The sequence below is a fragment of the Opisthocomus hoazin genome, chromosome 2 (genome assembly GCF_030867145.1).
Source record: "Opisthocomus hoazin isolate bOpiHoa1 chromosome 2, bOpiHoa1.hap1, whole genome shotgun sequence".
In the NCBI taxonomy this organism is placed as follows: Eukaryota; Metazoa; Chordata; class Aves; order Opisthocomiformes; family Opisthocomidae; genus Opisthocomus; species Opisthocomus hoazin.
This window is the reverse complement of record NC_134415.1, coordinates 131,771,116-131,788,482: the sequence shown is the minus strand read 5'-3', so window position 1 is coordinate 131,788,482 and position 17,367 is coordinate 131,771,116. Positions and strand designations below refer to the sequence as shown.

Genomic DNA, 17,367 nt, shown 5'->3' with positions numbered 1-17,367 from the left:
CCTGCTCCTTCCTTGTCCCTGTTCCATCCCCATCCCTTCTCCACCCCCATCCCTGCTCCTTCCTTCTCCCTGCTCCGTTCCCATCTTGCTCTATCCCCATCCCTGCTCCATCCCCATCCCTGCTCCAACCCCATCCCTGCTCCTTCCTCATCCCTTCTCCATCCCCATCGCTGCTCCTTCCTTCTCCCTTCTCCATCCCCATCCCTGCTCCATCCCCATCCCTGCTCCTTCCTCATCTCTTCTCCAACCCCATCCCTGCTCCATCCCCATCCCCGCTCCTTCCTTCTCCCTTCTCCACCCCCATCCCTGCTCCTTCCTTCTCCCTGCTCCGTTCCCATCTTGCTCCATCCCCATCCCTGCTCCATCCCTATCCCTGCTCCAGCCCCATCCCTGCTCCTTCCTTGTCCCTGTTCCATCCCCATGCCTGTTCCTTCCTTCTCCCTGCTGCATTCCCGCCTTGCTCCATCCCCATCTCTGCTCCTTCCCTGTCCCTGCTCCTTCCTCATCCCTTTTCCAACCCCATCCTTGCTCCTTCCTCATCCCTTTTCCATCCCCATCGCTGCTCCTTCCTTCTCCCTTCTCCATCCCCATCCCTGCTCCATCCCCATCCCTGCTCCTTCCTCATCTCTTCTCCAACCCCATCCCTGCTCCATCCCCATCCCCGCTCCTTCCTTCTCCCTTCTCCATCCCCATCCCTGCTTCTTCCTTCTCCCTTCTCCATCCCCATCCCTGCTCCATCCCCATCCCTGCTCCTGCCCTGTCCCTCCTTGTCCTGGCAGGTTTTCTCTGTGTCCCAACCCATCTGGGCCCCGTCCCAGAGGACCCCGCTGCTGCTCCGCTGGCACCTTTGGGTCCCCCCCTGCTCACCCGCACCAGGACCCCAGCCCCGCACCAGGACCCCAGCCCTGCGCCGAGTCAGGCCCGGGAGGAGGGGGCTCGGGCAGCAGCCCCGCCGGGGGGGGGCACAGCCGGGTGACGGAGCCAGGGCCGGGAGGGGTGCGGGGACCCCCCACCCTAGCCCCCCCCAGGCTGTGAGCCCCCAGGCTGCGGGGTCCCCGCTCGCTGTGATGCCCATGCCGGGGGTCCCCACTCGCTGCCATCCCTGCCGGGGGGGGTGGGGGGGGGGTCCGCCTGAGATTGGGGCACGGGGCAGCTTCGGGCTCCTCCGCCTGTGCCCCCGCAGCTCCCCCCCCCCCCCCGATTGGGATGGGGGAGGGAGGGTTACGGGGGTGGTGGTGGGACCCGGGGCGCCCGAGCTGACCCCCCCCGACACCCCCGAGGGATCAGAGCCTGGGGCTGAGCCCCCCGGTACCCCCCGGTCCCCGCCGGTAGCCCCCGGGTCACCCCCGCCCGCTGCCCCCGCCTCGGGGGGTCCCCGCCGGGGGATGCCCGGCCAAGGGGGGGGGTCCCCGCCCGCCGCCTCCCCCCGTCCCCGGCTCCGGTGGGGGGGGGGGTTAAGGGGGGGGTCCCGCCCGTCGGGGCGGGCGGGCAGGAGGGGCCGGGGGCGGGCGGGGGGCGGCGGGGATGGGGCAGCCGGGAGCCGCCCCCCGCCCGCCCCCGGCCCCGCCGCTGCCCCGGCCCGGCGGCGGCCCCGGAGCCCGGCCGGCCCCCCCCGTCCCCGTCCCCCCCCCCCGGGGCCGGGCTGAGCCGCGATGCGATGGAGAAGCTGGCGGCGGGGCTGGCCCGGCTCCGCTGGAGCCCCGCGCCGCTGCCCCTCGACGCCATCGTCAGCCAGGTCCGGCTGCCCACCCTCGTCTGCCTGGGGCAGGGTGAGCGGCGGCGGGGCCGGGGGCGAGGAGGAGGAGGGAGGGAGGAAGGCTGGAGGGGCGAGGAGGAGGAGGGAGGGAGGCTGGGGCGATGGGGAGGAGGGAGGGAGGAAGGCTGGAGGGGCGAGGAGAAGTAGAGAGGCTGGCGTGATGGGGAGGAGGGAGGGAGGGAGGAAGGCTGGAGGGGCGAGGAGGAGGAGGGAGGGAGGCTGGGGCGATGGGGAGGAGGGAGGGAGGAAGGCTGGAGGGGCGAGGAGAAGTAGAGAGGCTGGCGTGATGGGGAGGAGGGAGGGAGGGAGGAAGGCTGGAGGGGCGAGGAGGAGGAGGGAGGGAGGCTGGGGCGATGGGGAGGAGGGAGGGAGGAAGGCTGGAGGGGCGAGGAGAAGTAGAGAGGCTGGCGTGATGGGGAGGAGGGAAGGAGGAAGGCTGGAGGGGCGAGGAGGAGGAGGGAGGGAGGAAGGCTGGAGGGATGAGAAGTAGAGAGGCTGGCGTGATGGGGAGGAGGGAGGGAGGGAGGAAGGCTGGAGGGGCGAGGAGGAGGAGGGAGGGAGGCTGGGGCGATGGGGAGGAGGGAGGGAGGAAGGCTGGAGGGATGGAGTGATGGGGAGGGGAAAGGGAGGAAGGCTGGAGGGACGAGGAGGAGGAGGGAGGGAAGAAAGCTGCAGGGACGAAGAGGAGGAGGAATGGAGGAAGGCTGGAGGAGGAGGCTGGGAGGCTGGAGTGATGGGGAGGAGGGAGGGAGGAAGGCTGGAGGGGCGAGGAGGAGGAGGGAGGGAGGCTGGAAGGACGAGGAGGAGGGAGGGAGGGAGGCTCGGGTGATGGGGAGGAGGGAGGGAGGAAGGCTTGAGAGTGAGGAGGAGGGAGGGAGGCTGGGGTGATGGGAAGGAGGGAAGGAGGAAGGCTGGAGGGACGAGGAGGAAGGAGGGAAGAAAGCTGCAGGGATGAAGAGGAGGAGGAAGGGAGGAAGGCTGGAGGGGCGAGGAGGAGGAGGGAGGAAGGCCAGAGTGGTGGAGAGGAGGGAGGGAGGAAGGTTTAAGAGTGAGGAGGAGGAGGAAGACTGAAGTGATGGGGAGGAGGGAGAAAGGGAGGAATGCTGGAGGGGTGAGGAGGAGGAGGGAGGGAGGCTGCGGTGATGGGGAGGAGGGAGGGAGGAAGGCTGGAGAGGTGAGGAGGAGGAGGGAGGGAGGAAGGCTGGGGGGGGGAGGGGTGGAGGGATGAGGAGAAAGAGAAAGGCTGGAGAGGTGAGGAGGAGGAGGGAGGAAGGCTGGAGGGAGGGAGAGGAGGGAGAAAAGTTAGAGGGAGGCTAGATGGATGGGGAAGAGGAGAGAGGAAGGCTGGAGGGATGAGGATGAGGAAGGCTAGAGAGGTGAGGAGGAGGGATGAAGGCTGGGGACATGAGGAAGAGGGAGAGAGGAAGACTGGAGAGGTGAGGAGGAGGAGGAAGGAGATCTGGATGGGTGAGGAGGAGAAGTGAGAGAGGAGGGCTGGAGGGGTGAGGAGGAGGAGAGAGGAAGGCTGGAGGGGTGAGGAGGAGGAGAGGGAGGAAGGCTGGAAGGATGAGGAGGAAGAAGGAGGAAGACTAGAGGGACCAGAAGAAGGGAGGGAGGCTGGAGTGATGGCGAGGAGGGAGGGAGGAAGGCTTGAGAGGTGAGGAGGGATGAAGGCTGGAGAGGTGAGGAGGAGGAGGAGGGAGGAAGGCTGGTGCCGTTTGTGAGGGGTCTTCTCGCGTGGGGGCCTGGGGCTGGCTCTCACCCTGGGCCAGCACCCGTGGGTGGGAGCGTGGGCAGGGTGACAGGCTGGAGCTGGGGGCTCGGAGCCCCCCTGCCCCCCCCCCCCCTCCCCGGGGCACGGCCTGGCTGGGGGGGCTGGGGGGGGTGGGGGCCTGGCTGAGCCCCCCCCGCGCACAGGCTGGGGGGGTGGGGAGCAGGGGGTGCGGGGTGCACAGGCACCAAGCACCCCAGAGCGGCTGTGCGGGGGGTGCTCCTCTCCGGAGCAGGATCCATCCCCTCCGGACCAGGATCCGTCCCCCCCAGAGCAGGATCCGTCCCTTCCAGACCAGGATCCATCCCCTCCGGAGCAGGATCCATCCCCACTGGAGCAGGATCCGTCCCCTCTGGAGCAGGATCCGTCCCTTCCAGACCAGGATCCATCCCCTCCGGAGCAGGATCCATCCCCTCTGGAGCAGGATCCATCCCCACTGGAGCAGGATCCGTCCCCTCCAGAGCAGGATCCATCCCCACTGGACCAGGATCCATCCCCTCTGGAGCAGGATCCATCCCCTCTGGAGCAGGATCCGTCCCTTCCAGACCAGGATCCATCCACTCCGGATCAGGACCCATCCCCACTGGAGCAGGATCCGTCCCCTCTGGAGCAGGATCCATCCCCACTGGAGCAGGATCTGTCCCCTCCGGAGCAGGATCCGTCCCTTCCAGACCAGGATCCATCCCCTCTGGACCAGGGTGCATCCCCTCCGGAGCAGGATCCATCCCTTCTGGAGCAGGATCCGTCCCCTCCAGAGCAGAATCCGTCCCCTCCAGAGCAGAATCCGTCCCCTCCAGGGCAGGATCCGTCCCCACCGGAGCAGGATGGGTCCCCTCTGGAGCAGGATCCAACCCCTCTGGAGCAGGATCCATTCCCTCCAGAACAGGGTCCACCCTCCGGAGCAGGATCTGTCCTCTCCAGAGCAGGATCCATCCCTTCTGGAGCAGGCTGTGCCCCTTCCGGAGCAGGATCCATCCCCTCTGGAGCTGGATGCTCCCTCTGGAGCAGGATCCATCCCCTCCAGAGCAAGATCCATGAACTCCTGAGCAGGATCCATCCCTTGTGGAGCAGGATCCGTCCCCTCTGGAGCAGGATCCATCCCCACTGGAGAAGAATGGGTCCCCTCCGGAGCAGGATCCGTCCCCTCCGGAGCAGAATCCGTCCCCTCCGGAGCAGGATGGGTCCCCTCCGGAGCAGAATCCGTCCCCTCCGGAGCAGGATGGGTCCCCTCCGGCTCTCGGGGTGCAGCGGCCGTGGGGGCCCCCGGTCTCAATCAGCCCCTTGTTTGCGGTGGCTGCGGCTTTTCAGGGGGGACAAAGCAGCCGTTTCCCGGGCAACTGGCGGCTCTTGGCAGCGGGCACCTGCTCAGCCCTCCCTCCGTCCGCCTGTCTGTCCGCCTGTCCATCCATCTGTCCGTCCGCCTGTCCGGCTGCCTGTCCAGCTGTCTGTCCGTCCGTCTGTCTGGCTGTCTGTCCGTCCACCTGTCCGTCCGTCTGTCCAGCTGTCTGTCCATCTGCCTGTCTGGCTGTCTGTCCGTCCACCTTTCCGACTATCTGTCCGTCCATCTGTCCGGCTGCCTGTCCGTCCATCTGTCTGGCTGTCTGTCCATCCACCTGTCCGTCCGTCTGTCCATCTGCCTGTCTGGCTGTCTGTCCATCCACCTTTCCGACTATCTGTCCGTCCACCTGTCTGTCCGTCTGTCCAGCTGTCTGTCCATCTGCCTGTCTGGCTGTCTGTCCGTCCACCTTTCCGGCTATCTGTCCGGCCGTCTGTCCGGCCATCTCTCCATCCGCCTGTCCAGCTGTCTGTCCGTCCGCTTTTCCGTCCGTCTGTCCGGCCATCTGTCCGTCCACCTGTCTGGCTGCCTGTCCAGCTGTCTTGTCGGGCTGTCTCTCCATCCGCCTGTCCGTCCGTCTGTCCGTCCGCCTGTCCGCCCGTCTGTCCGTCTGCCCGCCCGTCTGTCCGTCCGTCTGTCCGTCCGCCTGTCCGGCTGCCTGTCCGTCCGTCTGTCTGGCTGTCTGTCCATCCACCTGTCCGTCCATCTGTCCAGCTGTCTGTCCATCTGCCTGTCTGGCTGTCCGTCCACCTTTCCGGCTATCTGTCTGTTCACCTTTCCGACTATCTGTCTGTCCATCTGTCCGGCTGCCTGTCCGTCCGTCTGTCTGGCTGTCTGTCCATCTGCCTGTCTGTCTGTCTGTCCGTCCACCTGTCCGTCCGTCTGTCCGGCCATCTGTCCGTCAGTCTGTCCAGCTGTCTGTCCATCTGCCTGTCTGGCTGTCTGTCCATCCACCTTTCCAGCTATCTGTCCGGCCGTCTGTCCGGCCATCTCTCCATCCGCCTATCCAGCTGTCTGTCTGTCCGCTTTTCCGGCCGTCTGTCCGGCTGTCTGTCTGGCCATCTGTCCGTCCACCTGTCTGGCTGCCTGTCCGGCTGTCTTGTCGGGCTGTCTCTCCATCCGCCTGTCCGTCCGTGTGTCAGTCTGCCTGTCCATCCACGTGTCCAGCTGTCCGTCCATCCACCTGTCCGGCTGCGTGTCCAGCTGTCTGTCCGGCTGACTGTCTGCGTGTCCAGCTGTCTGTCCGGCCATCAGTCCGTCCACCTGTCTGGCTCTCTGTCCGGCTCTCTGTCCGTCCGCCTGTCCGTCTCCGGCCGGGCGCCGCGGGGCGGGGGTGGCGGGGCTGGTGACAGGGGGTCCCCCGGCAGGCGAGCGCGTGGAGGGGGTCAGCGCCCAGGACGTGCTGCTGCTCCACTCCTGCCGGCAGTGGACGACGGTGACGGCGCACAGCCTGGAGGAAGGCCACTACGTCGTCGGCCCCAAGATCGACATCCCCCTCCAGTACCCAGGTGGGCGGCCGGGCTGGGGCTGCTCCAGTACGGCCCAGGCAGGGGGAGGGGCTGCGCTGGTTCGGGGGCTGCGTGTCCCACCGTGAACGTGCCCAGCCCGAAGCTGGGGCTGGGAGGGATGGGGAGTGGGATAGGGACAGGGACAGGGATACAGGAGGGGATGGGATGGGGACAGTGACAGGGATGGGATGGGATGGGATGGGATGGGATGGGATGGGATGGGATGGGATGGGAACAAGGCCTGTGATGAGGATGGGGATGGTGGGATAGGGACAGGGATACAGGCGGGGATGGGATGGGATGGGATGGGATGGGATGGGATGGGACGGGATGGTGACAGGGATAGGGACGGGGATGGGGATGGGATGGGACGGGACAGGACAGGATGGGAACAAGGCCAGTGATGAGGGTGGGGTGGGATGGACTGGGGCTGGGATGGGGATGGGGACAGGGATAGGGATGGGATGGGATGGGGTGGGATGGGGATGGTGATGGGGATGGGATGGGATGGGATGGGGATGGGACAGAGACAGGGACAGGAGTGGGGAAGGGATGGGATGGGGACAGGGATAGGGATGGGATGGGGATGAGGCTGAGGATGGGACAAGGATAGGGACAGGAGTGGGGAAGGGATGGGAAGGGGATGGGGAAAAGGATGGGGTGGGGATGGGGACAAGGATGGGATGGAGACGGGGACAGCGATGAGGACTGGATGGGGATGAGGATGGTGATTGGAGAGTGGTGGCATGGGGTGGAGATGGGACAGGGACATGGATGGGACGGGGATGGGGACAGGGATAGGGATGGGGACAGGGATGGGGATGGGGATGGGATGGGGATGAGGACAGGGACGGGGGTGGGATGGGGACAGGGATAGGGATGCGATGGGGATGGGGATGGGGATGGGGACAGGGATAGGGATGGGGATGGGATGGGGATGGGGATGGGATGGGATGGGGTGGGATGGGGATGGTGATGGGGACGGGATGGGATGGGGACAGGGACAGGGACGAGGATGGGATGGGGCTGGCGCTGCAGACGAAGGCTCCGAGATGCCGACGGCCGCAGTAGCCGGAGCCTTAATGACCACTCTAAGTGCTCGCCATGTCGGTAATGAGTCCTGCTAATGAATAAATAATGGGAGACGGAGCGGGGGAGGGGTTAATCACCCATCCCCGGGGTGGCTCGAGGAGGCGAGGGCCCCGTGGTGTGTTAACCGGCTCGGGGGGCTCGGCCGTGCCCAGGCGTGTGGGGTTGTCCCCAGCTCGGGCACCGCGGCTCCAGCTCCCGCGTCCCCCAGCGCCGTGACCTCGGCCGGGACCCTGCCCGGCGCGGCGAGAGGGGGGAATTAATATTCCCCTCAGGTCTGTCCCCCGCCGCCGAGCGATGCCAATGGCGACGGTTTCGCTGCCGGCCGCAGCCCTCCCTCCCCCTGCCTTCGCCTCCGCTGCTGCTGAGCCCCCCGGGTCCCCTCCCCGGGTCCCCTCCCCGGGTCCCCTCCCCGGCAGCTTCTCCTGCTCGAGATGTGGGGCGGAGAGGGGCTCACGGGGATGGGTTTTGGGGGAGCAATGGGGGTCCCCTGCAATGTTGGCTGCTCCAGGCTGGTTCCTCCACGCAGGGGTGGTCCCTGCAGCTCTGGGGGGGGGGGGCCGGGGCACCCCACGTGCCTGGGGTTCTGTGCTTGGCCCAACCCAAAAGCCCCCCTTGATGCTGGGGTGCAGGTATGGGGGGGTGCTCTGGTGTCCGCTTGGACACATTGGGTGAACCCCTCTGCCCACAGAGGTGGCCCCCCAAAAGGTGACGGGGACCCCAGGCCAGCCTTGCCCCCCACAAAGGGCTGTGTTGGCCCTGAGGTGGGTGACAGCAGGTCCCTGGGGCCAGGCCCTGGAGATGGCCTCCTCTCATTGCCTGGCTGTCCCACGCAGGGAAGTTCAAGCTGCTGGACCAGGACCGGGACATCCGTGAGCCCGTGCAGTACTTCAACAGCGTGGAGGAGGTGGCCAGCATCTTCCCAGACCGCGTCTTCGTCATGGAGGCCATCACCTTCAGCGTGAAGGTTGGTATGGGGACAGAGGGGACAGTTGGGGGACAGCAGGTGAATGTCAGGGAGTGGTGGTGAGGCAGCAGGGGTTGGTGGTGGAACTTTGAAGATAGTGGGAACTGGGGTGTGGTGGTGGGACATCAGGGGTCAGTGCTGAGACATCAGGAGAGGACAGTAGGCCAGCAAGGGATGCGGTGGGACATCAATGAAGCATTGGTGGTAAGATATCAGGGGTAGGTGGTAGGACAATGAGGGTAGTGGTGGAACCTCAGGGTATGGTGGTGGGAATCAGGGGGTGGTGGTGGGACATCATAAGTTGGTGGTGAGACATCAGGGGTAGATGGTAGGACAATGGGGGTAGTGGTGGGACATCAGGGTATGGTGGTGAGAATCGGGGTGGGGGGGACACACAACACCAGAAGAGGACAGTGGGACAGCAGGGGATGGTGGTGGGACATCAAGAGTTGGTGATGGAACATCAAGAGTTGGTGGTGGGACACCAGGAGATGGTGGTAGGACATCAGAAGAAGACAGTGGGACAGCAGAGGATGGTGGTGGGACATCAAGAATTGGTGGTGGGACACCAGGAGACGGTGGTGGGACATCAGGGGATGGTGGTGGGACATCAGAAGACAGTGGGACAGCAGAGGATGGTGGTGGGACATCAAGAGTTGGTGGAACATCAAGAATTGGTGGTGGGACACCAGGAGACAGTGGTGGGACATCAGGGGATGGTGGTGGGACATCAGAAGACAGTGGGACAGCAGAGGATGGTGGTGGGACATCAAGAGTTGGTGGAACATCAAGAATTGATGGTGGGACACCAGGAGACGGTGGTGGGACATCAGGGGATGGCGGTGGAACATCAAGAGTTGGTGGTGGGACACCAGGAGGTGGTGGTGGGACATCAGGGGCAGGTCACGGGACATCAGGGATAGCAGTGGGCATCAGGGTGTGGTGGTGGGACATCAGGAAAGCAGCGGGATAGCAGAGGGGGGGTGGTGGCACATAACAGGATGGTGGTGGGCCATCAAGGGATGATGCCAGGGTCCCACAGTGGGGCTGTCCCGGGGCAGGTGGTGTCGGGGGAGTTCAGCGAAGACAGCGAGGTCTACAACTTCACGCTGCACGCGGGGGACGAGCTGACGCTGATGGGCCAGGCGGAGATCCTCTGCGCCAAGACGGTGAAGGAGAAGTCGCGCTTCAACACCATCCTGCGGAAGCTGGGCAAGGCGGCGCCGGCGCCGGGGGCCCGGCAGGTGAAGGGCAAGATGCCATGCCTGATCTGCATGAACCACCGCACCAACGAGAGCCTCAGCCTGCCCTTCCAGTGCAAGGGCCGCTTCAGCACCCGCAGCCCCCTCGAGCTGCGGCTGCAGGAGGGCGAGCACACCGTCCGCAGCATCATCGAGAAGGTGCGGCTGCCCGTCAACGTGGCCGTGCCCACCCGCCCGGCCCGCAACCCCTACGACCTCCACGCCATCCGCGAGGGCCACTGCTACAAGCTGGTGGGCATCATCTCCAAGACGGTGGTGTTGTGCTGCATCCTCCGCCGCGACCGGCTGGTCCCCTTCCACTTCCTCCTGCTGACCGACGTGCCCCGCTTCCAGCTGCCCGAGGGGCTCCTCGCCGGGGACCCCCAGCTGGAGAAGCTGCTGCGGGACAGCGCTGCCTTCTGCCGCGACCGCTTCGACCCCGACGAGTACTCGCGGGCGGTGCGGGAAGCCAAGCCGGACTTTTCGGAGGACTTGGGCAGCCCTCGACGCCTCCGGCTCTGCCTGCCCGCCCGCGACGAGCTCAGCCGACCCCTCCAACGCTTGGCCATCTGCGCCTGCGGCACGGCCGGACCCCGCGAGCCCACCGCCCGCTGCCGCGCCGTCGCCCACCGCCCGCCGCCGCTCGATTTCCCCGACGCCGACCGGGAGTACGTGACGCCCGACTGGGCCGAGCCCGAGTTCAGGACTCAGGAGCCGCTGGAGATCCCCTACGAGGAGCTGTGGAGCAACCCCGGCCCAGAGGGCTGCTGCGAGGGGGGCAGCGGCCGGCAGGACCTCGGCTCCTTGGGGGTCGGCACCCCGTTGGGCTCCCCGCATCGCCCCGGGGACGAGCCCCGCGGGGACACGCCGCCCCCCGTACCACCCAAGTCGGAAGCGGTAAGAGCCACCGTTGTGTCCCCCAAGATGGGGAACGACCCCCGGGGGTCCTGTCCTGGCTGGGGGTGATGCAGCGGGGTAGCCAGGCGGGGAGCGTGGCCAGCCGGACCCCCCCGGTGCAGTGGGGCTCTGGGCTGGGACCCCCCGGCTCTGGGGTCCCTCCCCAGCTCCGTTTGGTCACCCAAATCCTCTGGGTTCCCAGGCTCCCCAGTTCCCCAGGGCTCCCCGGCACCATGGAGGGTCCCCAGTTCCCCAGGCACCACGGGGCTACCCGAAACCTTGGGACACCCTTGCACTGTGAGGTCCCTCCCAGTTCCCCAGGGCTTTCTGCACCATGGGGGTACCCAAATCTCTTGGGGTCCCCATCACCATGGGGGTACCCAGATCCTTGGGGCTCCCCAGCACCATGGGGGGGGTCCCCAGTTCCCCAGGCACCACGGGGGTACCCGAATCCTTGGGACACCCTTGCACTGTGAGGTCCCCCCAGTTCCCCAGGGCTGTCTGCACCATGGGGATACCCAAATCTCTTGGGGTCCCCAGCATCATGGGGGTACCCAGATCCTCGGGGATCCCCAACACCGTGGGGGTACCCAAATCTCTTGGGGTCCCCATCACCATGGGGGTACCCAGATCCTTGGGGCTCCCCAGCACCATGGGGGGGGTCCCCAGTTCCCCAGGCACCATGGGGGTACCCGAATCCTTGGGACACTGTGAGGTCCCCCCAGTTCCCCAGGGCTCTCTGCACCATGGGGGTACCCGAATCTCTTGGGGTCCCCATCACCGTGGGGGTACCCAGATCCTCAGGGCTCCCCGGCACCATGGGGATACCCAGATCTCTTGGTGTCCCCAGCACCATGGGAATACCCAAATCTCTTGGGGTCCCCATCACCGTGAGGGTACCCAAATCCTCAGGGCTCCCTGGCACCACAGCGGTACCCATATCTCTTGGGGTCCCCATCACCATGGGGTTACCTGAATCTTCAGGGCTCCCCTGCACCATGGGGGTACCCAGATCCTCAGGGCTCCCCAACACCGTGGGGGTACCCAGATCCTCTGGGCTCCCCGGCTCCACAGGGTCCCCAGTTCCCCAGGTGCCCTGGCACCATGGGGGTACCCAAGTCCTCAGGGCTTCCCAGCACCACGGGGGTACCCAAATCTCTTGGGGTCCCCAGCACAGTGGGGGTACCCAGATCCTTGGGGCTCCCCAGCACCATGGGGGGGGGGGGGTACACAAATCTCTTTGGGTCTCCAGCACCGTGGGTGTACCCAGATCCTCAGGACTCCCCAGCACTGTGGGGGTACCCAAATCTCTTGGGGTCCCCATCACCATGGGGGTACCCAAATCTCTTGGGGTCCCCAGCATCATGGAGATACCCAGATCTTCGGGGCTCCCCGGCACTGTGGAGGTACCCAGATCCTTGGGGCTCCCCGGCACCATGAGGGTACCCAAATCTCTTGGGGTCCCCAACACCGTGGGGGTACCCAGATCCTCTGGGCTCCCCGGCTCCACAGGGTCCCCTGTTCCCCAGGTGCCCTGGCACCATGGGGGTACCCAAGTCCTCAGGGCTCCCCAGCACCACAGGGGTACCCAAATCTCTTGGGGTCCCCAACACCATGGGGGTACCCAGATCCTCGGGGCTCCCCGGCACTGTGGGGGCACCCAAATCCTCTGGGGTCCCCGGCTCCACAGGGTCCCCTGTTCCCCAGGTGCCCTGGCATCATGGGGTACCCAAATCCTCAGGGCTCCCTGGCACCATGGGGGTACCCAAATCTCTTGGGCTCCCTGGCACCGTGGGGGTATCCAGATCCTTGGGGCCCCCCAGCACCACGGGGGTACCCAATTCTCTTGGGGTCCCCATCACCGTGGGGGTACCCAGATCCTTGGGGCTCCCCAGCACCATGGGGGTACCCAAATCTCTTGGGGTCCCCATCACCGTGGGGGTACCCAGATCCTCAGGACTCCCCAGCACCATGGGGGTACCCAAATCTCTTGGGGTCCCCATCACCATGGGGGTACCCAAATCTCTTGGGGTCCCCAGCATCATGGGGATACCCAGATCCTTGGGGCTCCCCAGCACCATGGTGGTCCCCAAATCTCTTGGGGTCCCCATCACCATGGGGGTACCCAGAGCCTCGGGGCTCCTTCGGGCTCCCCGGCATCGTGGGGTACTCAAACCTTTCAGGCTCCCCTTCGCCACAGGGTACCCAAATTTCGGGGGCTCCTTACACCATGGGGCGCCTGGTTCCGCGGGGGCTCCCTGTTGGTACCCAGAGCTCGGACGGGGCTGGCAGCCGGGGGGTCTCGGGGGGCTGATCCCCTGGCCCCGGTGACCTGACGGCGCTCACCCTGCTTCCAGGTGAAGGAGGAATGCCGGCTGCTGAACGCACCCCCCGTGCCACCCCGGGGCAGCCGCCCCTCGGCCCCCTGCACCCCCCCGGCCCCCCGGTGCTGCCCGAGGCCGGCGCCCGCTCCCTCGCCCAGCCCCAGCCTCTCCTACTACTCCTCGGGGCTCCACGATGGGTGAGGGGCTCCGGTGGGACGCGGCGGTGGGGATGGGGTGGTGGGTTGGCACCCCGGGGTGGGATGGGGGGACAGGTTGGCACCCCAGGGTGGGACAGGGTGATGGGTTGGCACCCCGGGGTGGGATGGGGGGACGGGGTGGTGGGTTGGCACCCCAGGGTGGGACAGGGAGACGGGGTGATGGGTTGGCACCCCTGGGTGGGATGGGGTGATGGGTTGGCACCTCAGGGTGGGATTAGGGGACGGGCTGGCACCCCAGGGTGGGATGCGGGGACGGGGTGATGGGTTGGCACCCCGGGGTGGGACAGGGTGATGGGTTGGCACCCCAGGGTGGGTTGGGGGGACAGGGTGGCAGGTTGGCACCTCGGGGTGGGATGGGGGGACGGGGTGATGGGTTGGCACCCCGGGGTGGGTTGGGGGGACGGGGTGGTGGGTTGGCACCCCGGGGTGGGATGGGGGGACAGGGTGGCAGGTTGGCACCCCGGGGTGGGATGGGGGGACGGGGTGATGGGTTGGCACCCCGGGGTGGGATGGGGGGATGGGGTGGTGGGTTGGCACCCCGGGATGTGATGGGGGGACGGGGTGGCAGGTTGGCACCGTGAGGTGGGACGGGGGAACCAGGGTGGTGGGTTGGCACCCCTGGGTGGGATGGGGTGGTGGGTTGGCACCCCAGGGTAGGACGGGGGGACAGGGTGGCGGGTTGGCACTCTGGGATGGGATGGGGGGACAGGGTGGCAGGTTGGCACCCCGGGGTGGGATGGGGGGACGAGGTGATGGGTTGGCACCCCTGGGTGGGATGGGGTGGCGGGTTGGCACCCTGGGGTGGGACAGGGTGATGGGTTGGCTCCCCGGGGTGGGACGGGGTGGCAGGGGGACGGGTTGACACCCTGGGGTGGGACGGGGTGATGGGTTGGCACCCCGGGGTGGGATAAGGGGACCACAGGCCCGAGGTGGTGGCGATGATGATGATGATCCCCTTCGTCCGTCAGGTCGGTCCCGCGGAGCGGCAGCGGCTCGCCCTCGCCCGACGCCTACTCCCTGTACTGCTACCCCTGCACGTGGGGCGACTGCAAAGCCGGGGAGCCCCCCGGGCGCCCGCTGCCCCCCGCCACCCAGCCCGTGCCCACCTCCTGGTCGGACCCCTGGGCGTACGCCGAGGCGGGGAGCGGCTGCTCGCCGCCGGGGACCGAGCCCCCCACCAAGCCCTACCGCAGCTGCCCCCGCCTCAAGCCCCCGCACCCCCAAAAACGCTTCGCCCCTTTCGGGGCGCTCAACCCCTTCGCCGGCCCGGAGAGCTCGGAGTGGCCCAAGCCGCCTTCGGCCCCGGCCGCCCCGTCCTCCTCCTCTTCCTCGCCGGAGCCCTTCGCCCCCGCCGAGGAGCTGCAGCCCCCGCCTCGCCCACCCAAGGGCTTCGACGGGGACAGCATCGTCATCCGTGGGGCGGCCCCGCTCTCGCCCGCCGTCCTGCGTGGGGCCGAAGGCGGCGTCACCCGCGTCTTCCTGGCGCAGGGCGTCATCGAGGTGCCACCGGCGGGACGGGGCGACGGGGGGACCCCGCCGGCCGCCCCCCGACCCAGCGGGGACGGCTCGCCCTGGTTGCCCCCCGCCGACCTCTCGGCCCTCTCGCTGGAGGAGGTCTCCAAGTGCCTGCGCTTCATCGGCCTCTCCGAGGACGTCGTCAGCTTCTTCGCCCGCGAGCGCATCGACGGCAGCATCTTCGTCCAGCTCAGCGAGGAGATCCTGGCCGATGACTTCCACCTCACCAAGCTCCAGGTGAAGAAGATCATGCAGTTCATCAAGGGCTGGCGCCCCAAGATCTAACCACGCGGTGGGGAACCCCCCCCCGGGACCACCCGCGCCACGGCTCGGGGCTCTCTCCCCGATCCCGGGCACCCCGATGCCGCCGTGCCTCTGCCCCACTGGCCGTGGGGGTCTCCTTGGGGTGTCCTCCTCCCCGGCAGCTCTGCCCATCGCCCAGCCCTCTCTCCCTCTCCGATTTAACACTGGACGGTAATTTTGGCCCGAACGGGCTGGAAAATACTGGGGTTTGTACTGACTGGTTTAACTTAATCCTTGTGGATTAGCGTAATAAACGTACGGGAGAAAAACGAGCCACCGGAGAAGCCCCTTGCTCGGGGAGGAGGGGGAAAGGGGCTCTTGGCAGGGTGGAGGCTCCGGGGGTCGCTCCCGTCCCTCCACACCCTGCCCGTCGGGTGGGAAGGGACCCGCGTCCTCCACGCAACGGGAAGCATCGCAGCTCGGGTGCTGGGCTCAGCTCTGGGCCCCTCACTCTGAGCAGGACCTGGAGGGGCTGGAGCGTGTCCAGAGCAGGGCAGCGAGGCTGGGGAGGGGGCTGGAGAACAAGTCTGATGGGGAGCGGCTGAGGGAGCTGGGGCTGCTCAGGCTGGAGAAGAGGAGGCTGAGGGGGGACCTCATCGCTCTCTGCAGCTCCCTGACAGGAGGGGGCAGTGAGGGGGGGTTGGGCTCTGCTCCCCAGTAACCAGCGATGGGACGAGAGGCGATGGCCTCAAGTTGTGTCAGGGGAGGTTCAGGTTGGAGATTGGGGAAAATTTCTTTCCTGAAGGAGTGGTCAGGCCTTGAACCAGTCTGCCCAGGGCAGTGGGGGAGTCCCCATCCCTGGAGGGGCTCAAAAACCATGTGGATGTGGCACTTGGGGACAGGGTTTAGCAGGCATGGGGGTGTTGGGTTGATGGTTGGACTGATCTTAGAGGTCTTTTCCAACCTTACAATTCTATGATTCTGTTCTACGGTGGGTGGGATTCGGAGATACATGTGGATGTGTGGTGGCATGGTGGTGCACAGAGTGTTTTGGAGTTCCTGCAGGACCAGGGAGGGGGTTGAAGACCTTGCCTGTAGATAGCGGCTGTCTTTCTGGAAGGAAGAAGTCTCTTCCCAGCGACTGGAGATGGGTGAGGCAGTGACGGCTGCTCCCAGCTCCTGCACAGCCTCCCCCCACGAGGGCTGGTGACCAGCCCCATAGCAGCCTGGCTGCAGAGGCAGGATGGAACCATGTCTCAGCCTGGCTTTGAGAACCAGCACGGACACGAGCAGAGCAGAGCAGCAGCACCCGGCCCCGGGCCCAAGCCCTGCCGGGGCGCAGGGAAATGGCTGGAGGCGGAGGCCAGGCCGGCTCCGAAATAACTGGCGGGTGCAGAGGGATTTAAAGCCTTCTCGTTTAACCGGAGCTCTCCCCGCGGGGGACCCTTGTGGCCTTTGGCTGCTCCGTTTGCACTTACAGGCGGGTCCATCTGCCAGGAGAACCCCGGCGGCAGCGCTCGGGGCCAGACGGAAGAGCCAGAGGCTCCTCACAGACCCCAACCACGGCAGAGGTGACAGCCAGGCTTTGTCCCCACCCTCCAGCCACCGCCGGCAGCCCCTGTGGTCTCCGAGCTTGGACCCCGGCGGAGTGCCTGACGGCTTTACCTGCGATGGGAGCGGTTCCCTTCCTCGGTGCCGAGAGGCGGAAGCAGGCACGGAGTCCAAACCCAGGAGATGGGTATTTATTTTCTTGGAGGTTTACGGAAAGGGGCCGGCAGCGCGCTGGCTGCTGCCTGCCAGACCGCCAGCGCCGGCGGTCGCAGCGTGGAGGTGAACGCAGAAGTTCTCTCTCCCAAGTCAGGAGCCACCAGGCCCATGGCAGCACGGGACGGACGTGCCCAACACACGGTAGCCGATAAGGCACTTGAAATGACTACAAGCCACCAGGCAATCCGCTGCCACCCTCCTGCCCTCCCTGCCTCCCCGGGGGCTTTGCAGATTAACCTACAGAGATGGGGTGCTGCCGGAGCCGGCGGCCCCAGCTCGAGGTGTCGGTGCGTCACGGGCGGGCGGCACCGGGGCCACGCTCACTGGTGGAATTTCTTGCTCGGGCTGTTGGCGTGGTCCAGCAGCAGCTGGCACGGCGTGAACTGGCTGCCGTAGACGGCCTCGTACTTCCGCAGCTTGTCCACCAGCTGCTTGGCTCCGTAGGAGTCTGCGTACCTGAAGGGACCTGCCGGGGACACGGGGACACGTCGGTGTCAAGGAAGCGAGGGGCACCGAGGTGCCTGGCAGGGCGAGAGCGCTGGAGTCGGCCACTCTGTCCTTCTCCAAGGAGACCCCCGGCCTCTCGGCGCTGAGCAGAGGCAGAGCCGAGTGCTGGGGCACAGCTAAGCGGGACTTCTCCCTCAGCCTGAGCTTTCTTCAAGGAGGGAAGGTGCTGGGTGCTCAGCAGAAGCACCACCTCATGCCCAAGAGCCCCTGGGGTCCTTCAAGCTGTGA

General features: G+C 66.6%; 2 protein-coding genes across 2 annotated transcripts in view; one reads left to right on the top strand and one right to left on the bottom strand.

Moving 5' to 3' along the window:
* Window positions 1-1,605: 1,605 nt before the first annotated feature.
* Window positions 1,606-15,197, top strand: GAREM2 (GRB2 associated regulator of MAPK1 subtype 2). Its single transcript, XM_075411434.1, has 6 exons — window positions 1,606-1,769; window positions 6,231-6,371; window positions 8,297-8,427; window positions 9,489-10,565; window positions 12,923-13,086; window positions 14,076-15,197. The coding sequence occupies exons 1-6, from the start codon at window positions 1,658-1,660 to the stop codon at window positions 14,905-14,907; spliced, it is 2,457 nt and encodes an 818-aa protein (XP_075267549.1). The 5' UTR covers window positions 1,606-1,657; the 3' UTR covers window positions 14,908-15,197.
* A 1,383-nt stretch (window positions 15,198-16,580) lies between these two features.
* HADHA (hydroxyacyl-CoA dehydrogenase trifunctional multienzyme complex subunit alpha) overlaps window positions 16,581-17,367 on the bottom strand; it is a 36,045-nt gene continuing 35,258 nt past the window's right edge. Inside the window, exon 20 of the mRNA XM_075415127.1 lies at window positions 16,581-17,098. Coding sequence (XP_075271242.1) covers window positions 16,953-17,098 — 146 coding nt within the window. The 3' untranslated portion in view covers window positions 16,581-16,952. The remainder of the gene's footprint in view (window positions 17,099-17,367) is intronic.